Source organism: Oncorhynchus nerka, linkage group LG3 (assembly GCF_034236695.1).
Source record: "Oncorhynchus nerka isolate Pitt River linkage group LG3, Oner_Uvic_2.0, whole genome shotgun sequence".
NCBI classification, from domain to species: domain Eukaryota; kingdom Metazoa; phylum Chordata; class Actinopteri; order Salmoniformes; family Salmonidae; genus Oncorhynchus; species Oncorhynchus nerka.
In genome coordinates this window covers 23,689,929-23,708,339 of record NC_088398.1, presented here as the reverse complement: position 1 = coordinate 23,708,339, position 18,411 = coordinate 23,689,929, and the positions used below count along the sequence as shown (strand labels likewise).

The following is an 18,411-nucleotide window of genomic DNA, read 5'->3' as shown; positions in this document are numbered from 1 at the left end:
ATTGGGAAATTCACTATGTATAGAGCGCTTGTACTTTGACTCCCATTCCCTGACTGAATTGTGGATTTACAATAGCGATCCATTTAACTAAAGCTTCACACAGTTTAAAATGTGCTTTTTATTACAAAGAATACACAGCTAAATATACAAAATGTTTATAATATACAAAAGTTACAAAATAGGAATTGTTTTTCATTTAAAACAAATTATTTTAGAGCATTATATAAAAAAAAGTAGTGTGTAGTTCAGTACAATGCGAGGCGGTGTAAAAATGATAGCTACTATAAAAACAGGCAACACATCGGGCAAAAGTTGCTCTTGCCATTTTTAGAACTCGTCAATTGGCCAACAAGCAGTTCACTTTCCACATTGTTCCAATGCACTGAAAGGTCATGCTGCTCACAGGGAAGGAAGCTCCTCCCAAAGCGTTTTGTACACTTACTGTCCTTTTATGAGTCCATCTTTGAGTTGGAGAGTGTAGCGAAATACCTTGGGTACTGGAATCAATGGTTCACCATTACAAGTTGTCCTCAAAATGCTCCTGAAGCCTCTCGCCTCTGTTACTGTATCGCCTGTGTCTCCTAAACAGAAACCAACAAACTCTAATATGGGTAAATACAACAACACACTGTACATTTTTAACATTTGAGTCATTTAGAAGACACTCTTATCCAGAGTGACTTACAGGACCAACTAGGGTTAAGTGCTTTGCTCAAGGGCACATCGGCATATTTTGCACCTAGTCGGCTCGGGGATTCGAACCAGCGACCTTTTGGTTATGGCCCAACGCTCTTAATCGCTAGGCTACCTGCCACCCTATATTGTACTGACAATGTCAAGCGTGCAATGCCTTGATGTGATATTGTAACTTCCCATTTGGAGGTGCCCATCCATTCTCTTTTCCCATTCTGCAGTGTGTCAGCGACCGCCGTTTCCTTGCTATGTATGGCTTTATCTTAACAGTATGTACCGTAGCTCAAAATGAAATGTGTATCTGTGCCGCGTGACTAGGGTGTCAGTGTGTGTTACCGTACCTCCACAGTAGAAAAGCGAGCGTTGCTCCACAGACCAGCAAGATGATGAGAGAGACCACCGCCACCGTGGTCCTCTTGCCCTCTCTCTCACACGGCTCTGACGGACCAGACAGGACAAGGTCACAACAAAACAATACGGGGACGTGTTATGGTGTCCATAGGACAGCCTCGGAGTCACTCGGACTTGGCTCTCGAAATATGGACACTGTACATACAGTATTAACACGAACGCTACATAGGGCATACCACTCACACACACACCGAGGCTGTACATTCAATGGATATGAATGGTGTGGGCACTAGCTTGGGCATCGACTGTTTCTGCATTCAGCAATGCCTTTGAGGAAAAGTTACCTGCCTACCTGTTCTGTCTGTCAAGGAGATATGAGATTTCTTACCCATGCTTTGCAGTGCTATTACATAGAACATTGGTCACCAACCCTGGTCCTGGAGAACTACAGGGTCTGCGGGGTTTTCTTACAACCTAGCACAACCACATCTGATTCAGCCTTGAGCTACGCTAGCTAGCTAGAGGAACAGTCTGCATACAATGTAGCTCTGCATAACCAGGGTGGGTGACCACTGGCATAGAGACTAACAGACAGATGGCTGATTCACATCACAGGGCCAACATGATTATTTCTAGCACGGTTCCATCAAAAACAGTATGGTGGATGCGTAACCAGGCCGTGCCAGTGCAGCTTGGCTTGGCTCGGTTTGGTCCTGGAATGTGAATCAGGCATGAGAGACAGATGGGGTTTGTGTAGAGACTGAGAGACAGATGGGGTTAGTTAGTGCGTGGGGTTCCATACCTGCTGTGTAGGTGGCAGAGCTGTGGCCCAGCTTGTTGCTCACCATGCAGGTGAAGTGACCACAGATGGGGGCGGAGGAGACGACGAGGGTCTTCCCATCAGGCGAAACGTGTCCCACAGCATCGGTTATGGCTGCCCGCTCGTGGAGCCAGCTGAATTTAAGGTCTGTCCCCCAGGTCTCCACACAGAACAGGGAGGAGTGGGACACGTTCACTCTCACTGAGGGGTGGTGCACAGCCTCTGAGAGGAAAGACAAGAGACAGAGAACAGAGAATGAGACCAGGTGTGAGAAAGGTGAGACTTGGAAGTTGGAACTGAAAATTGTCTCGAAGAGGAGAAAGAGAGTGACAGAGGGTGGTTGCGTCGTGAAGTAACAGTGTGAGTTGAGCGTGTTGTCTACTGAGGCTTGGGGGTGGTGACTTGAGAAGTATGAGGCTGTGAGGAGAAAACAGATCAGAAACATAGAAAGAAGACATTTGACAGAGACAAATATAGAGCTTGGAACTATTGAAGAGGGATTGTGCGAGACAGTCGTTGGACTGATAACCTGAAATATTACCGACTCAAAGTTGAGTGTTGGACTGCAGTTAAGCATATATTTATATTATAAAGACAAAGAAAGCACTTAGGCAGAACTGACCCAACAGTTAATCCTCTATAAGAACATAACTCCAGAGGACAGGAAGGAATATCTAGGAATGTATTCCAAACGGCAACGTAATCAGAAAGTCTGTGTTGTCACATAACAACACGTCATTATAGTGACATTTTAAGTAATACGTCAGCATAGGTGACATGGAACAACGGTTAAATGTCACTTTTGATATATTCTACTTAGACCATGTTGACCGTCGTACCGTACTCCTTGACGGTACACTGTCCAGAGGTCTTGACGCCAGCCTGGTCAGTGACGGTCACGATGTACACCCCGCTGTCTGCCACGCCAAAGCCCTCCAGCTTCAGTATTGACCCCTGCTCCTCCAAACTCAGACGCCCGTCCAAGCGTTTTTCTTGCCCGGGGAACGTAATCAACGTCACCTTCCCAGTATTCCCTGGAGTCTTTGCGTTCTCTGGCTCCCGCTCCCAGGTTATCATGGAGATCTTTTCTTTGGGACCGCGGTCGATCTGGACCTGGAGAACTAGACGTCCGGCTGGAAGAACATTGACCGGCTGCGGGGTCTGGAAGTGGACCGACACGCACTGGTACCCACAAGACACTGGGGACAGAAACATGATCATGCGTTGTTATTGTATTGCCTGTGGTGATTGGATATCAATACCGTACCAACTTTCGATGGAGCCTGATGGAGAGAGAAATTTGAGGAAGGGCTCATTGTAATGGCAGGAGTGGAGCGAATGGCCATTTCAATGAGCCGGTCCTCCGATTTTAAAATGACACCAGCCTCCACTGCTAACCACTGATACGGTTGGTTTCTATGTTGTTCATGACTTCTTGCTCATGATTTCTTACATTTATATTTAGTATGAAGTGAAGAGGACTTTCATCAGGTAGTCAAACAGTGACTGAGAGCACATGACAGTTCTGCCTGACGTGATGTTTGTCGAGCTTTGTCGTTACATGACTAACCCTCTGTGGAATCCTCCATCTAACACAAAGGGAAGTTTACATCTCTTACAGGGAAAGACATTTCCTCAGAAGACGCAGATTGAAACACACCCTATTGTCTCAATCACCTTAGATGACCAGAGTTGCACACTCCTTGGCTCGGTCTAAACATATACAATGGCACTGTATTCCTTGGCTTTGACCTCAAACTGTTTTCTTTCAGAAGTGCGACGCAAGCAACTACAACATAGGTTGAGTGTGCACTGAAGACAGTATATCACACACAAACTGAAAAACCTGATGAATCCATTTTCATGTAATCTCGACACCCAGAACCGAATGTTAAGACTGCCACGTGGGACTACTGATAATGTATCAGTTCAATACTAATATGGTAAATACAACATACACAAATGGCCAAATAGAGCAGTCAAATACACGCCGCCTGGTTGCACCAATACACTTAGATACAGCCGTGTGACATTTTTATGGATCATGTTGCACAGAAGCACTTACACAAGAGCAGAGGTAGCAGAGAGAGGCTCCAGGAGAGACAGTGTTGCAGCCTCATGGCACCTGAGAGAGAGAGGGAGAGAGAGAATGACAGACAGACAGAGTCTGAGACTGAGAAAGGGAGCGAGAGAAAAAGAGAGAGGAATAACAGACTGAGAGGACATTTCTCGTGGATGGTTCCCGTGACCTCTCTGATAAGAGACCGATAGAGACCCAGTTTCCAAAGAAGAGGTCATTGTTTCACTTCCTAAGTCTGACTCCAAAGTCTGACTTAGAAGCTTGCCTTAAGTAACCAGTCTATATTTAGGCACAGACAATGACTTGCACTGGATCAAAGTCAGCAGCTGTTTGAAATTCACTTACCTTCCCAACTGTACAATGTATTATGAGTCAGAGATTATGGAAGTGGCAGGAGTGCATTCATTCAAAAGGAAGCCCACTTTTCAGGGGTAGGGCACAGCACGCCAGGAAGCTTGGATGCAGTTTTATAATATAAAAACAAAAAAATTCTTACGCAAATAGAACAGAAAAATGTCAACCATCAAAAACAACCCAAAGAAAGAGGCTGGAGTGAACTGAAAGTTGCTCTGATAGATTGCAGTCTGGTGCAGGACTTTGTACTTGCAGCCCTTCCCTGTGTGAGGTCCAGCCAGTTAGGTACTTAGACGTCACCTTGTTTTCAAGCTGTGCAATTTCCTCTTTCCCTTTCCTGTACAATTCATGCCAACACTCAGCTGTGTTTAAACAAGTGGATTCTATTGTATTCTGTTGTAAAATTATCACATTGATAATCACTCCTCCCCCTCCATCTATTTGTGTCCAAGCAGCCTCTCAAATGCCAATGCAACAAATCATATTGTCCGGACACATACTTTGACACCAAGTTTTGAACACAGTAAGCAAATAGAAAAGTACATTCAATTAGAATAGCATTCTCTCAAGGGAAAGTTAACAATGTTGGAATGCTTTGTTCAAAAATGTGCTTTGTAGTTTTGTGGTGTTTTTTCATTATTATTCAAGTTCTTTTTTTAAAAAACATTTCCTGTTGAAAAACAACATACCACGTATGAATACAATAATGTACACACACTTCAGGGTAAAAAAACTTGATGGAGTAGGCTATTCAAGGAGTTGGTTTGATGGTCGGGCCTTCCCCCTTGCTTGCAGAAACAATAGAGGAGCAATAGAGAACAATGGAGAAAGGCCCACCCACACACACACACACACATCCCCGATACCTGCCAGCCTGCCAGTGCAGTGCACTATACCCCCCCCCCCCCCCTCTCCCGTCCTCCTCCCTCTGTCTTCCCCAGGGGCTCCTTCCTAAGTGTACCTGGACCACCTAGTGCCTTTTGTTAAGTAAATCAGGTGCAAGGGTGACTGGAGTGCAACTTTAATTTGGTAAAAAAAATCTTATCAACATTTGCAACAACAATTAACAATACGGTAGAGTATTTTCAATTCACGTCCTCTGTGAATGACCATGCATAAATTAAATCAGGGGCGCAACATGCCCCCCCCGCCCCCACACATACACACATTCTGAAATTGCATTTGTATTCCCCCCAGTTTTATCATTGGAATGTGATACAAAATGAGGCAACGGTGTGCTTTATGACCATGCAGACGCCTCTGAGCGGTCGGGTAGGCTGTTTGGATCTTTTATCCGACTGGATAAAATAAAAATAAATGTCCCCCCCACTTCTAAAATCAAAGTTGCGCCTCTGAATGATATTATGAATAGAGGAAGTTCTAAAACAAGCCAGTCGATGGCGCTATTTCATGAAATAGTTGGTGCTATGCTTTCCCTCCCTCATCCAGACTGCTGTGTTTCTAAACTCAGCAAAAAAAAGAAACGTCCCTTTTTCAGGACCCTGTCTTTCAAAGATAATTAGTAAAAATCTAAATAACTTCACAGATCTTCATTGTAAAGGGTTTAAACACTGTTTCCAATGCTTGTTCAATGAACCATAAACAATTAATGAACATGCACTTGTGGAATGGTTGTTAAGACACAGCTTACAGACAGTAGACAATTAAGGTCACAGTTAAGAAAACTTAGGACACTAAAGAGGCAATTCTACTGACTCTGAAAAATACCAAAAGAAAGATGCCCAGGGTCCCTGCTCATCTGAACGTGCCTTAAGCATGCTGCAAGGAGGCATGAGGACTGCAGATGTGGCCAAGGGCAATAAATTGCAATGTCCGTACTGTGAGACGCCTAAGACAGGACGGACAGCTGATCATCCTCGCAGTGGCAGACCACGTGTAACAACACCTGCACAAGATCGGTACATCTGAACATCACACCTGCGGGACAGGTACAGGGTGGCAACAACTGCCCGAGTTACACCAGGAACGCACAATCCCTCCATCAGTGCTCAGACTGTCCACAAAAGGCTGAGAGAGGCTGGACTGAGGGCTAGTGGGCCTATTGTAAGGCAGGTCCTCACCAGACATCACCGGCAACAACGTCGCTTATGGGCAGAAACCCACCATCGCTGGACCAGACAGGACTGGCAAAAAGTCCTTTTCACTAACGAGTCGCGGTTTTGTCTCACCAGGAGTGATGGTCGGATTCGCGTTTATCATCGAAGGAATGAGCGTTACACTGAGGCCTGTACTCTGGAGCGGGATTGCTTTGGAGGTGGAGGGTCCGTCATGGTCTGGAGCGGTGTGTCACAGCATCATCGGACTGAGCTTGTTATCATTGCAGGCAATCTCAACGCTGTGCGTTACAGGGAAGACCTCCTCCTCCCTCATGTGGTACCCTTCCTGCAGGCTCATCCTGACAGGATATTGAACTCATCCCGTCAGTAGAGGAAGCCTGGTTATTTTTTTTAAATGCCTTCCTAACCATCTTAAATAAGCATGCCCCATTCAAGAAATTTAGAACCAGGAACAGATATAGCCCTTGGTTCTCCCCAGACCTGACTGCCCTTAACCAACACAAAAACATCCTATGGCGTTCTGCATTAGCATCGAACAGCCCCCGTGATATGCAGCTTTTCAGGGAAACTAGAAACCATTATACACAGGCAGTTAGAAAAGCCAAAGCTAGCTTTTTCAAGCAGAAATATGCTTCTTGCAACACTAACTCAAAAAAGTTCTGGGACACTGTAAAGTCCATGGAGAATAAGAACACCTCCTCCCAGCTGCCCACTGCACTGAAGATGGGAAACACTGTCACCACTGATAAATCCACTATAATTGAGAATTTCAATAAGCATTTTTCTACGGCTGGCCATGCTTTCCACCGGGCTACCCCTACCCCGGTCAACAGCACTGCACCCCCCACAGCAACTCGCCCAAGCCTTCCCCATTTCTCCTTCTCCAAATCCAGTCAGCTGATGTTCTGAAAGAGCTGCAAAATCTGGACCCCTACAAATCAGCCGGGCTAGACAATCTGGACCCTTTCTTTCTAAAAAATTATCTGCCAAAATTGTTGCCACCCCTATTACTAGCCTGTTCAACCTCTCTTTCGTGTTCCCAAAGATTGGAAAGCAGCTTGGAAAGCAGCTGCGGTCATCCCCCTCTTCAAAGGGGGGGACACTCTTGACCCAAATTGCTACAGACCTATATCTATCCTACCCTGCCTTTCTAAGGTCTCCGAAAGCCAAGTCAACAAACAGAATACCGACCATTTCGAATCTCACCATACCCTCTCTGCTATGCAATCTGGTTTCAGAGCTGGTCATGGGTGCACCTCAGCCACACTCTAGGTCCTAAATGATATCTTAACCGCCATCGATAAGAAACATTACTGTGCAGCCGTATTCATTGATCTGGCCAAGGCTTTCGACTCTGTCAATCACCACATCCTCATCGGCAGAGTCGACAGCCTTGGTTTTTCAAATGATTGCCTCGCCTGGTTCACCAACTACTTCTCTGATAGAGTTCAGTGTGTCAAATCGGAGGGTCTGTTGTCCGAACCTCTCGCAGTCTCTATGGGGGTGCCACAGGGTTAAATTCTTGGACCGGCTCTCTTCTCTGTATACATCAATGATGCTCTTGCTGCTGGTGAGTCTCTGATCCACCTCTACGCAGACGACACCATTCTGTATACTTCTGGCCCTTCTTTGGACACTGTGTTAACAACCCTCCAGGCAAGCTTCAATGCCATACAACTCTCCTTCCGTGGCCTCCAATTGCTCTTAAATACAAGTAAAACTAAATGCATGCTCTTCAACCGATCACTGCCTGCACCTGCCCGCCTGTCCAACATCACTACTCTGGACGGCTCTGACTTAGAATACATGGACAACTAAAAATACCTAGGTGTCTGGTTAGACTGTAAACTCTCTTGTTTCTACTGTATTATTGACTGTATGTTTGTTTTACTCCATGTGTAACTCTGTGTCGTTCTATGTGTCGAACTGCTTTGCTTTATCTTGGCCAGGTCGCAATTGTAAATGAGAACTTGTTCTCAACTTGCCTACCTGGTTAAATAAAGGTTAAATAAAAAATTTAAAAACATGACCCTCCAGCATGACAATGCCACCAGCCAAACTGCTCGTTCTGTGCGGGATTTCCTGCAAGACAGGAATGTCAGTGTTCTGCCATGGCCAGCGAAGAGCCCGGATCTCAATCCCATTGAGTACGTCTGGGACCTGTTGGATCGGAGGGTGAGGGCTAGGGCCATTCGCCCCATAAATGTCTGGGAACTTGCAGGTGCCTTGGTGGAAGAGTGGGTGTTAGGGTTGTGTAAATTCGAATCTGGTATCAGGATAAATATAACAATGAGTCACCGATTGTATACTATGTATTTTTTATTAGCTAAGTAATAAATGGCAAATGCAACTTTCGTATATACAGGCTCACTGTAATACCACGCAGGGCAGAACAGAGAACTGACAGGATGTATGTAAACAGTATTCTTTATACTGTGATAGACATAGTTCCAACCCATCTGTTGGCCTATCACAGTAGAGGCTGGGCGTGGTTTAAACTTGCCCAGCCTATCGCAGGCGCTCAGGCGGGTCCCCGCCTCTTGGCGCTTCTTGGAGTCCTCCTTCTGTCGATTCCTACTGTTCTGGTATCACCCCCTAGTTATAACAGTTGCTCAGTTCCTGCTATTGTGTTGTTCAGTATTTTTCCATCTCAGTTAAACCTTGTGATGACCACCCCTCCCTATCACAACTTTGTAAGATACAGCAAGTCACACCATGTGCTCAATATTGTTACATACAAACACAAGGACAAAGCATCTGCTGGGCTGTTATCTACAGTTTTGCAACATGCAGGTCACACCATGTTACTCAGTTCTTGTCACACACAAACAGGCAAGTAGCAAGCAGTTGTTTAATCTCATAATGATGCTCCAGTGCACAAATGCAGACACCTCACACAACCAACATCAGATAATATTTAATCATATATATGCTAATGGCTATAATGTAAAATACAGAATCCAACATGGGGTAACATCTCACAGCAAGTACTGGCAAATCTGGTGCAGTCCATGAGGGGGAGATGCACTGCAGTACTCAATGCAGCTGGTGGCCACACCAGATACTGACTGTTACTTTTGATTTTGATCCCCTTTGTTTAGGGATACATTATTCCATTTCTAATAGTCACATGTCTGTGGAACTTGTTCAGTTTATGTCTCAGTTGTTGAATATTGTTATGTTCGAACAAATATTTACACATGTTAAGTTTACTTAAAATAAACGCAGTTGACAGTGAGAGGAGGTTTATTTTCTTGCTGAGTTTGTAACAAAGTGTGCATTTGTCCATTTGCTTTATATCATACATAGGCATCACAAAAGTAGGTTTAGGTTTAATTTTAACTTGTAAATGTGATGGCATACAGTACTTAACAAAAAGATACAAAGATATAATAAGTCAAAATATACGTGTAGACACTGCATCAAATACCACAAATCAGCATACAAATACACCAATAACAAGCATTTCACTATACCCACAATAACATCTGCTAAACATGTGACAAATACAATTTAATTAGATAAAAAGGCATATCAATATATTTTATTGATGCGGAATAGGGCCACTGCTCTTAATAGGAATGATCATTGGTGTCTGGCAGAGTGACATACTGCAATAGAATATTACATTTAAACTTCTCATATCATACCATCTCCGCAGGTGCCCATCTGTGCCAAAGACTTGTGTGATCGTTCAGTGTGCAACAAAATGTCATAAGACTGATAATGGAACGCGAGGGACCTCCTAAAGTCATATAATCCCATTCGTCCTCCGCTGTTTGCATATCCTGTTAATAACACACAGCAATGTGAAAAGTGTACCTGTACCAAACAGAATACCAGTAGTTTATTCATGTATTACTGTAAAAGACAAGCTGATGTTGTGTAATCTTACCAGGAGAGACATCCACATTTCTTTAGAATCACTATGATGATGATGATGATGATGATGACGATGGTGGCCAATATTACAACACACCAAGTCTCACAGGATTGGTTACTTTGGGATGGTGTAGAAGAATCTAGGCCACAGAAAAGAAGCATGAAATACTAAAAAAAACTCAAAATAGTCATAGTAATAGTCATAATAGTCATAGTCATAATGCATGTATACCAGTGATGTAGTTTGTAACACTAGTCCCCAGACTGCTGTTGACCACACATGTGTAGTTGTGGCCCTTCATTCCAGACATGTATAGGTTCCTGCCATCTGCAGAGAGATTGGCTGTCTGATTGGAGACCTCTACCCCATCCACCAACCAGGAAACCACTGGGCTGTCCCACTGTGCCCTGTCATTGGCCACCTCACACTGGAGGGACAGAGACGCCACAGGAGCAGCAACTAGGCGAGAGGGAGGGAGATAAAAAGTTAGGCAGAACAAATAGTCCAAATATAGTGATATTGGTTATTGCGTCCTTACGTAGTTCTGCACATAAGGGTAGCCTCCGTACCGAGGCTTCACTCACATTGTTCGGAAGGTGAGGTGAAAGCATGTGACCGAGGATAATGTCAAGGTAATGGGACTTTATTAGATTGCACAGTATATGACCCAAACTAAATCTAGATAGTGACCAGAATTATTGGTGTAACTGTTTCTCACCACTCTCTCTAACAAGTATCTTTGCTTCTTCCTCGTTCCCCATCTGGTTAGTCACAGTGATGATGTAGACTCCATAGTTAGATGAACTTATATTCTCCACCCTAAATAAGGCCCCCTTCTGGTCTATTGGATTGCCAGGTGAATCTTGGTGATCGGCCAGCCTGACCTGTCCCTGACCCTTCTCAGTCGTGTAGTCCCAAATCACCATGACGATCTTCTCTGTTGGTGTAATCTGGAACTGGGTCTGCAGGACCAGGTCTCTCCCCAGAGCCACATAAAGGAGATCCTTGTTCTGGAAATGCACTGACAGGCACTGGTGGAGGTGCGGCACTGAGGAAAGATAGACAAGGAATTACTGTACGTCTTATGTACACATTACTGTACCATAAAGTTATTTTTGCACTGCAATATCTTACTGACGAAAAAAAAATAACTCACAGAGGGCCAGGATCAGACAAATACGCCAGACCAGGATATGCCATGTTTCCATCACATCTGCAGAGCCATTTAGATTTTACAATGCTGAGGAGAAAGAGTGTGTAACAGCATTTAAACTTGCACTCTATCACTCACATTGTCAGGGGCAGAGGCATATCCCTCTAATGTATTTGAGGGGATTTGATGGCGAAATGCTATTGATTAATTTGTCAAATCAAACAACAACAAAAACAACTACAGTGGGGCAAAAAATAATTTAGTCAGCCACCAATTGTACAAGTTCTCCCACTAAAAAAAGATGTGAGAGGTCTGTACTTTTCATCATAGGTACACTTAAACTATGACAGACAAAATGAGAAGAAAAAAATCCAGAAAATCACATTGTAGAATTTTTTATGATTTTATTTGCAAATTATGGTGGAAAATAAGTATTTGGTCACCTACAAACAAGCAAGATTTCTGGCTCTCACAGACCTGTAACTCCTTCTTTAAGAGGCTCCTCTGTCCTCCACTCGTTACCTGTATTAATGGCACCTGTTTGAACTTGTTATCAGTATAAAAGACACCTGTCCACAACCTCAAACAGTCACACTCCAAACTCCACTATGGCCAAGACCAAAGAGCTGTCAAAGGACACCAGAAACAAAATTGTAGACCTGCACCAGGCTGGGAAGCCTGAATCTGCAATAGGTAAGCAGCTTGGTTTGAAGAAATCAACTGTGGGAGCAATTATTAGGAAATGGAAGACATACAAGACCACTGATAATCGCCCTCGATCTGGGGCTCCACGCAAGATCTCACCCAGTGGGGTCAAAATTATCACAAGAACGGTGAGCAAAAATCCCAAAACCACACGGGGGGACCTAGTGAATGACATGCAGAGAGCTGGGACCAAAGTAACAAAGCCTACCATCAGTAACACACTGCGCCGCCAGGGACTTAAATCCAGCAGTGCCAGACGTGTCCCCCTGCTTAAGCCAGTACACGTCCAGGCCCATCTGAGGTTTGCTAGAGAGCATTTGGATGATCCAGAAGAAGATTGGGAGAATGTCTGTCATATGGTCAGATGAAACCAAAATATAACTTTTTGGTAAAAACTCAACTCGTCTTGTTTGGAGGACAAAGAATGCTGAGTTGCATCCAAAGAACACCATACCTACTGTGAAGCATGGGGGTGGAAACATCATGCTTTGGGGCTGTTTTTCTGCAAAGGGACCAGGACGACTGATCCGTGTAAAGGAAAGAATGAATTGGGCCATGTATCGTGAGATTTTGAGTGAAAACCTCCTTCCATCAGCAAGGGCATTGAAGATGAAACGTGGCTGGGTCTTTCAGCATGACAATGATCCCAAACACACCGCTCGGGCAACGAAGGAGTGGCTTCGTAAGAAGCTTTTCAAGGTCCTGGAGTTGCCTAGCCAGTCTCCAGATCTCAACCCCATAGAAAATCTTTGGAGGGAGTTGAAAGTCCGTGTTGCCCAGCAACAGCCCAGCAACAGCCCCAAAACATCACTGCTCTAGAGGAGATCTGCATGGAGGAATGGGCCAAAATACCAGTGTGTGAAAACCTTGTGAAGACTTACAGAAAACGTTTGACCTCTGTCATTGCCAAAAAAGGGTATATAACAAAGTACTTATTTTCCACCATAATTTGCAAATAAATTCATTAAAAATCCTACAATGTGATTTTCTGGATTTTTTTTCTCCATTTTGTCTTTCATAGTTGATGTGTACCTGTGATGAAAATTACAGGCCTCTCTCATCCTTTTAAGTGGGAGAATTTGCACAATTGGTGGCTGACTAAATACTTTTTTGCCCCACTGTATATTATTGTTAGCTATATACTTATGGGTTTGTATTTCTGAGCTTTAACTATTCTTAATCATTAGTTATATTATTAAGCATTAGTTAGAATAGAGACATGAGGGGTGCCATAATTAAGCTTGGGAGGGGTTAAATACAGGGAAAACGGTCACATGTGACAGTACTTATAAGGGGAGGAACCGTTTATTGCCCATGTCACTTAACTTTCTGCCTAGCGGTAAACATACAATGTTTTGCTATAAGGAGGAAACTCCACCCAAAGTGGGGTATGTATACTACCACAGGAGGAAATGTGTTTTTGTCGATTCAGCTGTTCGATCCTCTGGGATTAATAAACCTGGTTTAAGTTTTACAGTGTCCGTCCAGTTCTTATTCTAATAATTAGGACCTAACAATACATCAAATGTGTTTCAACGGGCTTGACATCATTTTTTTCCCTTAAGGATGGTTCTTTGGCGAACAAGATATAAAACAATACTACGCATCTAGAGCAGTTTTTGACATAGGCCACACTTTCCATCTACAGTGCCTTCGCAAAGTATTCAGACCCCTTGACTTTTTACACATTGTTATGTTACAGCCTTATTCTAAAATGTATTCAATTGTCCCCCCCCACATCAATCTACACACAATACCCCATATTGACAAGGCAAAAACTGGTTTTTAGATATCTTTTCAAATGTATAAAAAACAGATATATAAAATGTACATAAGTATTCAGACCCTTTACTCAGTACTTTGTTGAAGCACCTTTGGCAGTGATTACAGCCTCAAATCGTCTTGTGTATGATGCTACAACTTGGTACACCTCTATTTGGGGAGTTTCTCCCATTCTTCTCTGCAGATCATCTCAATATCTATCAGGTTGGATGGGGACCTATTTTCAGGTCTCTCCAGAGATGTTCGATCGGGTACAAGTCCAGGCCCTGGCTGGGCCACTCAAGGACATTCAGGGACTTGTCCCGAAGCCACTCCTGCATTGTCTTGGCTGTGTGCTTAGGGCTGTTGTCCTGTTGGAAGGTGAACCTTCACCACAGTCTGAGAACCTGCTCCAGAGCGCTCAGGAATTCATTAAAGATCTCTCTGTACTTTGCTCCGTTCATCTTTCCCTCGATACTGACTAGTCTCCCAGTCACTAAAAAACATCCCCACAGCATGATTCTGCCATCACCATGCTTCACCTTAGGGATGATGACAGGTTTCTTCAGGACGTGACGCTTGGCATTCAGGTCAAAGAGTTTGTCTTGGTTTAATCAGACCAGAGAATCTTGTTTCTGTGCCTTTTGGCAAACTCCAAGTGCCTTTTACTGAGGAGTGGCTTCTGTTTGGCCACTCTACCATAAAGGCCTGATTGGTGGAGTGCTGCAGAGATGGTTGTCCTTCTGGAAGGTTCTCCCATCTCCACAGAGGAACTCTAGAGCTATATCAGACTATCGGGTTCATGGTCACCTCCCTGACCAAGGCCCTTCTCCCCTAATTGCTCAATTTGGCCAGACGGCCAGCTTTAGGAAGAGTCTTGGTGGTTCCAAACTTTTTCCATTTAAGAATGATGGAGGCCACTGTGTTCTTGGGGACCTTCAATGCTGCAGAAATGTTGGTACCCTTCCCCAGATCTGTGCCTCGACACAACTCATTTTTTTCTCTGACATGCACGGTCAACTATGGGACCTTTATATAGACAGGTGTGTGCCTTTCCAAAGCATGTCCAATCAATTGCATTTACCACAGGTGGACTCCAATCAAGTTGTAGAAACATCTCAAGGATGATCAATGGAAACAGGATGCACCTGAGCTCAATTTCGAGTCTCATAGCAACGGGTTTGAATACTTATGTAAATTTGCAAACATATCTGAAAACTTGTTTTTGCTTTGTCATTATGGGGTATTGTGTGAACATTGCTGAGGATTTTCTTCTGTATTTAATCAATTTTAGAATAAGGCTGTAATCAGGGTTGGGGAGTAGTGGATTACATGTGCAAAAAACGGAACTGTAATCCGTTACATTACCTGCAAAAATATTGTAATCAGACTACCGATTCTTTTGAAAAGCTAGATGATTACTTTTGCATTTAGAAAGGATGTTTGCGCAAAAAAAATCTTTGACACTTTTCCGTTTTCTCAATGATATTCAAATCAGCATTGAAAAATGGTGCAAGTTTAAGTTTGTTCCACCTGAGCGAGTCTGATCAGACCAATATGATGCTACATCAAATGTGTTTGATGGACCGCGGGAAATGTGCAGGAATAGGCGTGTCTTCCAATGGTGTGACTGCTATCGGCATCCAAAGGTTATCCAATTTGAATAAACGCTTGGAGGTAAAGTTGACAGTAGTGGTGTAGTCTGCGATGATACGGATATCACTTATTATTGATATCTACATGGCGCATTGATGGGCATCACACTGCTGCTCTCTCACTTAGCTATTTGCTCCTTGTGGTTGTTGTGGATTGCTGTTCACAAATCTAAATGTGTATTTGAACCCAATAATGGTTGAATTCAAGAAGTTTACGCTGTCTATCAATCCTTGTTTTTGAAACCAGTGGACAGCCATTGAAAAATGCGCTTTTACAACAGCTGCATAGTGCGGATCCCAGCCTATGGAATAAAAGTGGGGCTTTTATTGCTCAGTCTAATTCATGCTGATAAAAACAAAAATATCCATAGGCCTAATAGACACATGCTCAAACTTGCACACTTTTGATATACTTAAAGGGGCAATCTGTAGTTGCTACATCCATTCTTGGATTTATAAATTATACATACAGTAGCCTTCAAAAGTCAGGACACACCTACTCATTCAAAGGTATTTCTTTATTTTTACTTGATTCGACATTGTAGAATAATTGTGAAGACATCAACACTATGACATAACAAATAAGGAATAAGGTACTAACCAAAAAAGTGTTAAACAAATCAAAATATATTTTAGATTTTAGATTCTTCAAAGTAGCCACCCTCTGCATTGATGACAGTTTTGCACACTCTTGGCAAAGCATGCAATTCCATGAGCGCAGCATTTATTTTTCATCTCGAATCAACGAGCCCAATCAGTCCTCCATGACAACAAAATCATAAACAACAGAGTAGGGCTGGCTAATAAGTCCTTACATTTGGGGTCATGCTCAGGGAAAACAATTTGGCAAATCTATACTTCCATATTTCCAAGTCCTATTCTTGAAGATCAAGGGGTACAACATTTATTGCATTGACTGGAATTCTGATAGACTTTGGTTAATGTAAAGATATCATTTAATGGTATTATTATATGGAGTAGAAAGCGATGGGTTAGAAGAAGCCTACATACCCAACCCATAAAGTAAAATGTAGCATCCATATATGGCCAGCTATATAAACTTTAACATTGATTTATCCTGCAATAGATGTTGTTCAATTGGTGACATACATATTTGTCTTCTTCTAGTGTCTCTTAAGGGCAAAGTAATATAAATGTAACGGAATGTAATCAGATTACGTTGCTGAGTTTGGGTAATGCAAAAGTTACGTTACTGATTACAATTCTGGGCAGGTAACTTGTAACTGTAACGGATTTTATTTAGAAAGTAACTTACCCAACCCTGTCTGGAATGTAACAAAATGTGGAAAAAATCAAAGGTTCTGAAAACTTTCCGAAGGCATTGTAGATGAGAACAAAATAGGTTGGAAAGCAAAAGGAGAAAGAGCAAAGGAGGACTATTCTACTCACAAGAGAATGTATCCACAGCAGTAGCTGCTCTTCCGTCTCTTAACTCTCTTGACTCTGCGCCGTTTAGTTTACCGAAGGTTTGAATCGCTATCAAAATATGCAAACCTTTCATGAAACATTTGAACCCTCTCTGTACAGTTCTGTACTACTGTACAATGAGACACAGAGTCTATTTCTGTGGCGGCGTCCTATATTATGTAATACTGTATCCTTTTCCTGTTAATCTCTTCCGTTCATTATTTTGCACCTGATATTATCAGACATTCTAAACATGGCCAAATTCCAGTGCTCATTTGGCTAGTCAAACCTTGAGCTCACGGTTACTGTTGATTGTAACACTTGCCTGGGTGCCAGTGATTCCGTTGTAGCACTCCTTTCAACTTGTTGTCATGCCAAACATGACAACTAAAACAGAAGCAGCGGCATCCAGGTTATTCAGTAATACAAAAGTCAGGTTAGCTTGATGTGTTTCTGTTTTCTTGCCTAATATTTCCTGGTTGAAGGACAAACTCACTGCATATCGGCACTTAAAATAGATACTGTATGTAAGTGTTGAACCAGTTCTTCCCTTTTCACAATCCAGTATGGCAGGTGCTAGGGGAGTAACAGGGAGTAACTCCTACTGTAACTCCTACTCCATTGTTCCAGCTTGTACTCCTGACTGAATATTCATGCATTTTAATTCATCTTTGTATGGATACTGTGCCAGGCACACAAATGTCCTTCAAAAAGGAAACAATTCCAGACTTCTGCTAGAACCCTACATTGGATGAAACAGTATTTTCAAGACACTCGCTTTCAATTATCATTCCTACATTAATTGCCAGTGTTGTAAGGTACTTAAGTAAAAATACTTGAAAGTATTACTTGAGTAGGTTTTTGGGGTATCTGTACTTTATTTAAAACAATTTCTTGACAATGTTGACTTTTTACTTCACTACATTCCTAAGGGACTTAAAGTATATTTAAAACCAAATACCTTTTAGACTTTTACGCAAGTAGTATTCTACTGGTTGACCTTTACTTGAGTTATTTTCTATTGTGGAATCATTACTCAAGGATGACGATAGGGTACTTTTTGTTGTTGTTGCAGGAAAGATATTGAAATGCATACATATCAGTCAACATCCCTTCGAATACATAGAGGTCCACTCTCAAACAATTATCTATATTGTCAAAGATGTTCAGACATCTAAGTAAGGAGCCACGTTACCCTCGGGCCTACTGAGCCCATGTCCATGCGCTCGGACAAGCAGACGCACATCCACCCGCCTAGACACATGTCCATCCCCGTACACACCTCCATGTGCACACATATCCAAATGCATCCATAAAACACTGACAAATAAATGGTAGGATCCAAGACGTGACACCGGCTATAAACGATCAACTTTAGGAACACCTTAATACAGATCCCCCCTCTAACCTCTAACCTTTGCCCTCAGAACAGCCATAATTCGTTCGGGCA

The 18,411-nt window shown here is 43.0% G+C and overlaps 2 protein-coding genes across 5 annotated transcripts; both read right to left on the bottom strand.

Moving 5' to 3' along the window:
- Window positions 1-78: 78 nt before the first annotated feature.
- si:dkeyp-97a10.2 (uncharacterized) lies at window positions 79-4,563 on the bottom strand. Of its 2 annotated transcripts, none has more exons than XM_029627106.2 (6): window positions 4,290-4,563; window positions 3,930-4,037; window positions 2,704-3,063; window positions 1,847-2,086; window positions 1,035-1,131; window positions 79-581 (listed from the first exon to the last, which is right to left on the bottom strand). In XM_029627106.2, exons 2-6 carry the CDS (start codon window positions 3,982-3,984, stop codon window positions 518-520), a joined length of 816 nt encoding a protein of 271 aa, XP_029482966.2. In that variant the 5' UTR covers window positions 3,985-4,037; window positions 4,290-4,563; the 3' UTR covers window positions 79-517. The 2 variants fall into 2 exon arrangements, with proteins under 2 accessions (XP_029482966.2, XP_064866129.1); XM_065010057.1 differs by having other exon boundaries at window positions 3,930-3,989.
- A 4,114-nt stretch (window positions 4,564-8,677) lies between these two features.
- Window positions 8,678-17,524, bottom strand: LOC115105262 (uncharacterized). Of its 3 annotated transcripts, none has more exons than XM_029627073.2 (6): window positions 17,287-17,524; window positions 11,416-11,499; window positions 10,978-11,307; window positions 10,491-10,718; window positions 10,272-10,398; window positions 8,678-10,164 (listed from the first exon to the last, which is right to left on the bottom strand). In XM_029627073.2, exons 2-6 carry the CDS (start codon window positions 11,465-11,467, stop codon window positions 10,128-10,130), a joined length of 774 nt encoding a protein of 257 aa, XP_029482933.1. In that variant the 5' UTR covers window positions 11,468-11,499; window positions 17,287-17,524; the 3' UTR covers window positions 8,678-10,127. The 3 variants fall into 3 exon arrangements, with proteins under 3 accessions (XP_029482933.1, XP_029482924.1, XP_064866124.1); XM_029627064.2 differs by lacking the exon at window positions 17,287-17,524 and adding an exon at window positions 16,944-17,250; XM_065010052.1 differs by lacking the exon at window positions 17,287-17,524 and adding an exon at window positions 16,810-16,912.
- Between the last annotated feature and the right edge of the window lie 887 nt (window positions 17,525-18,411).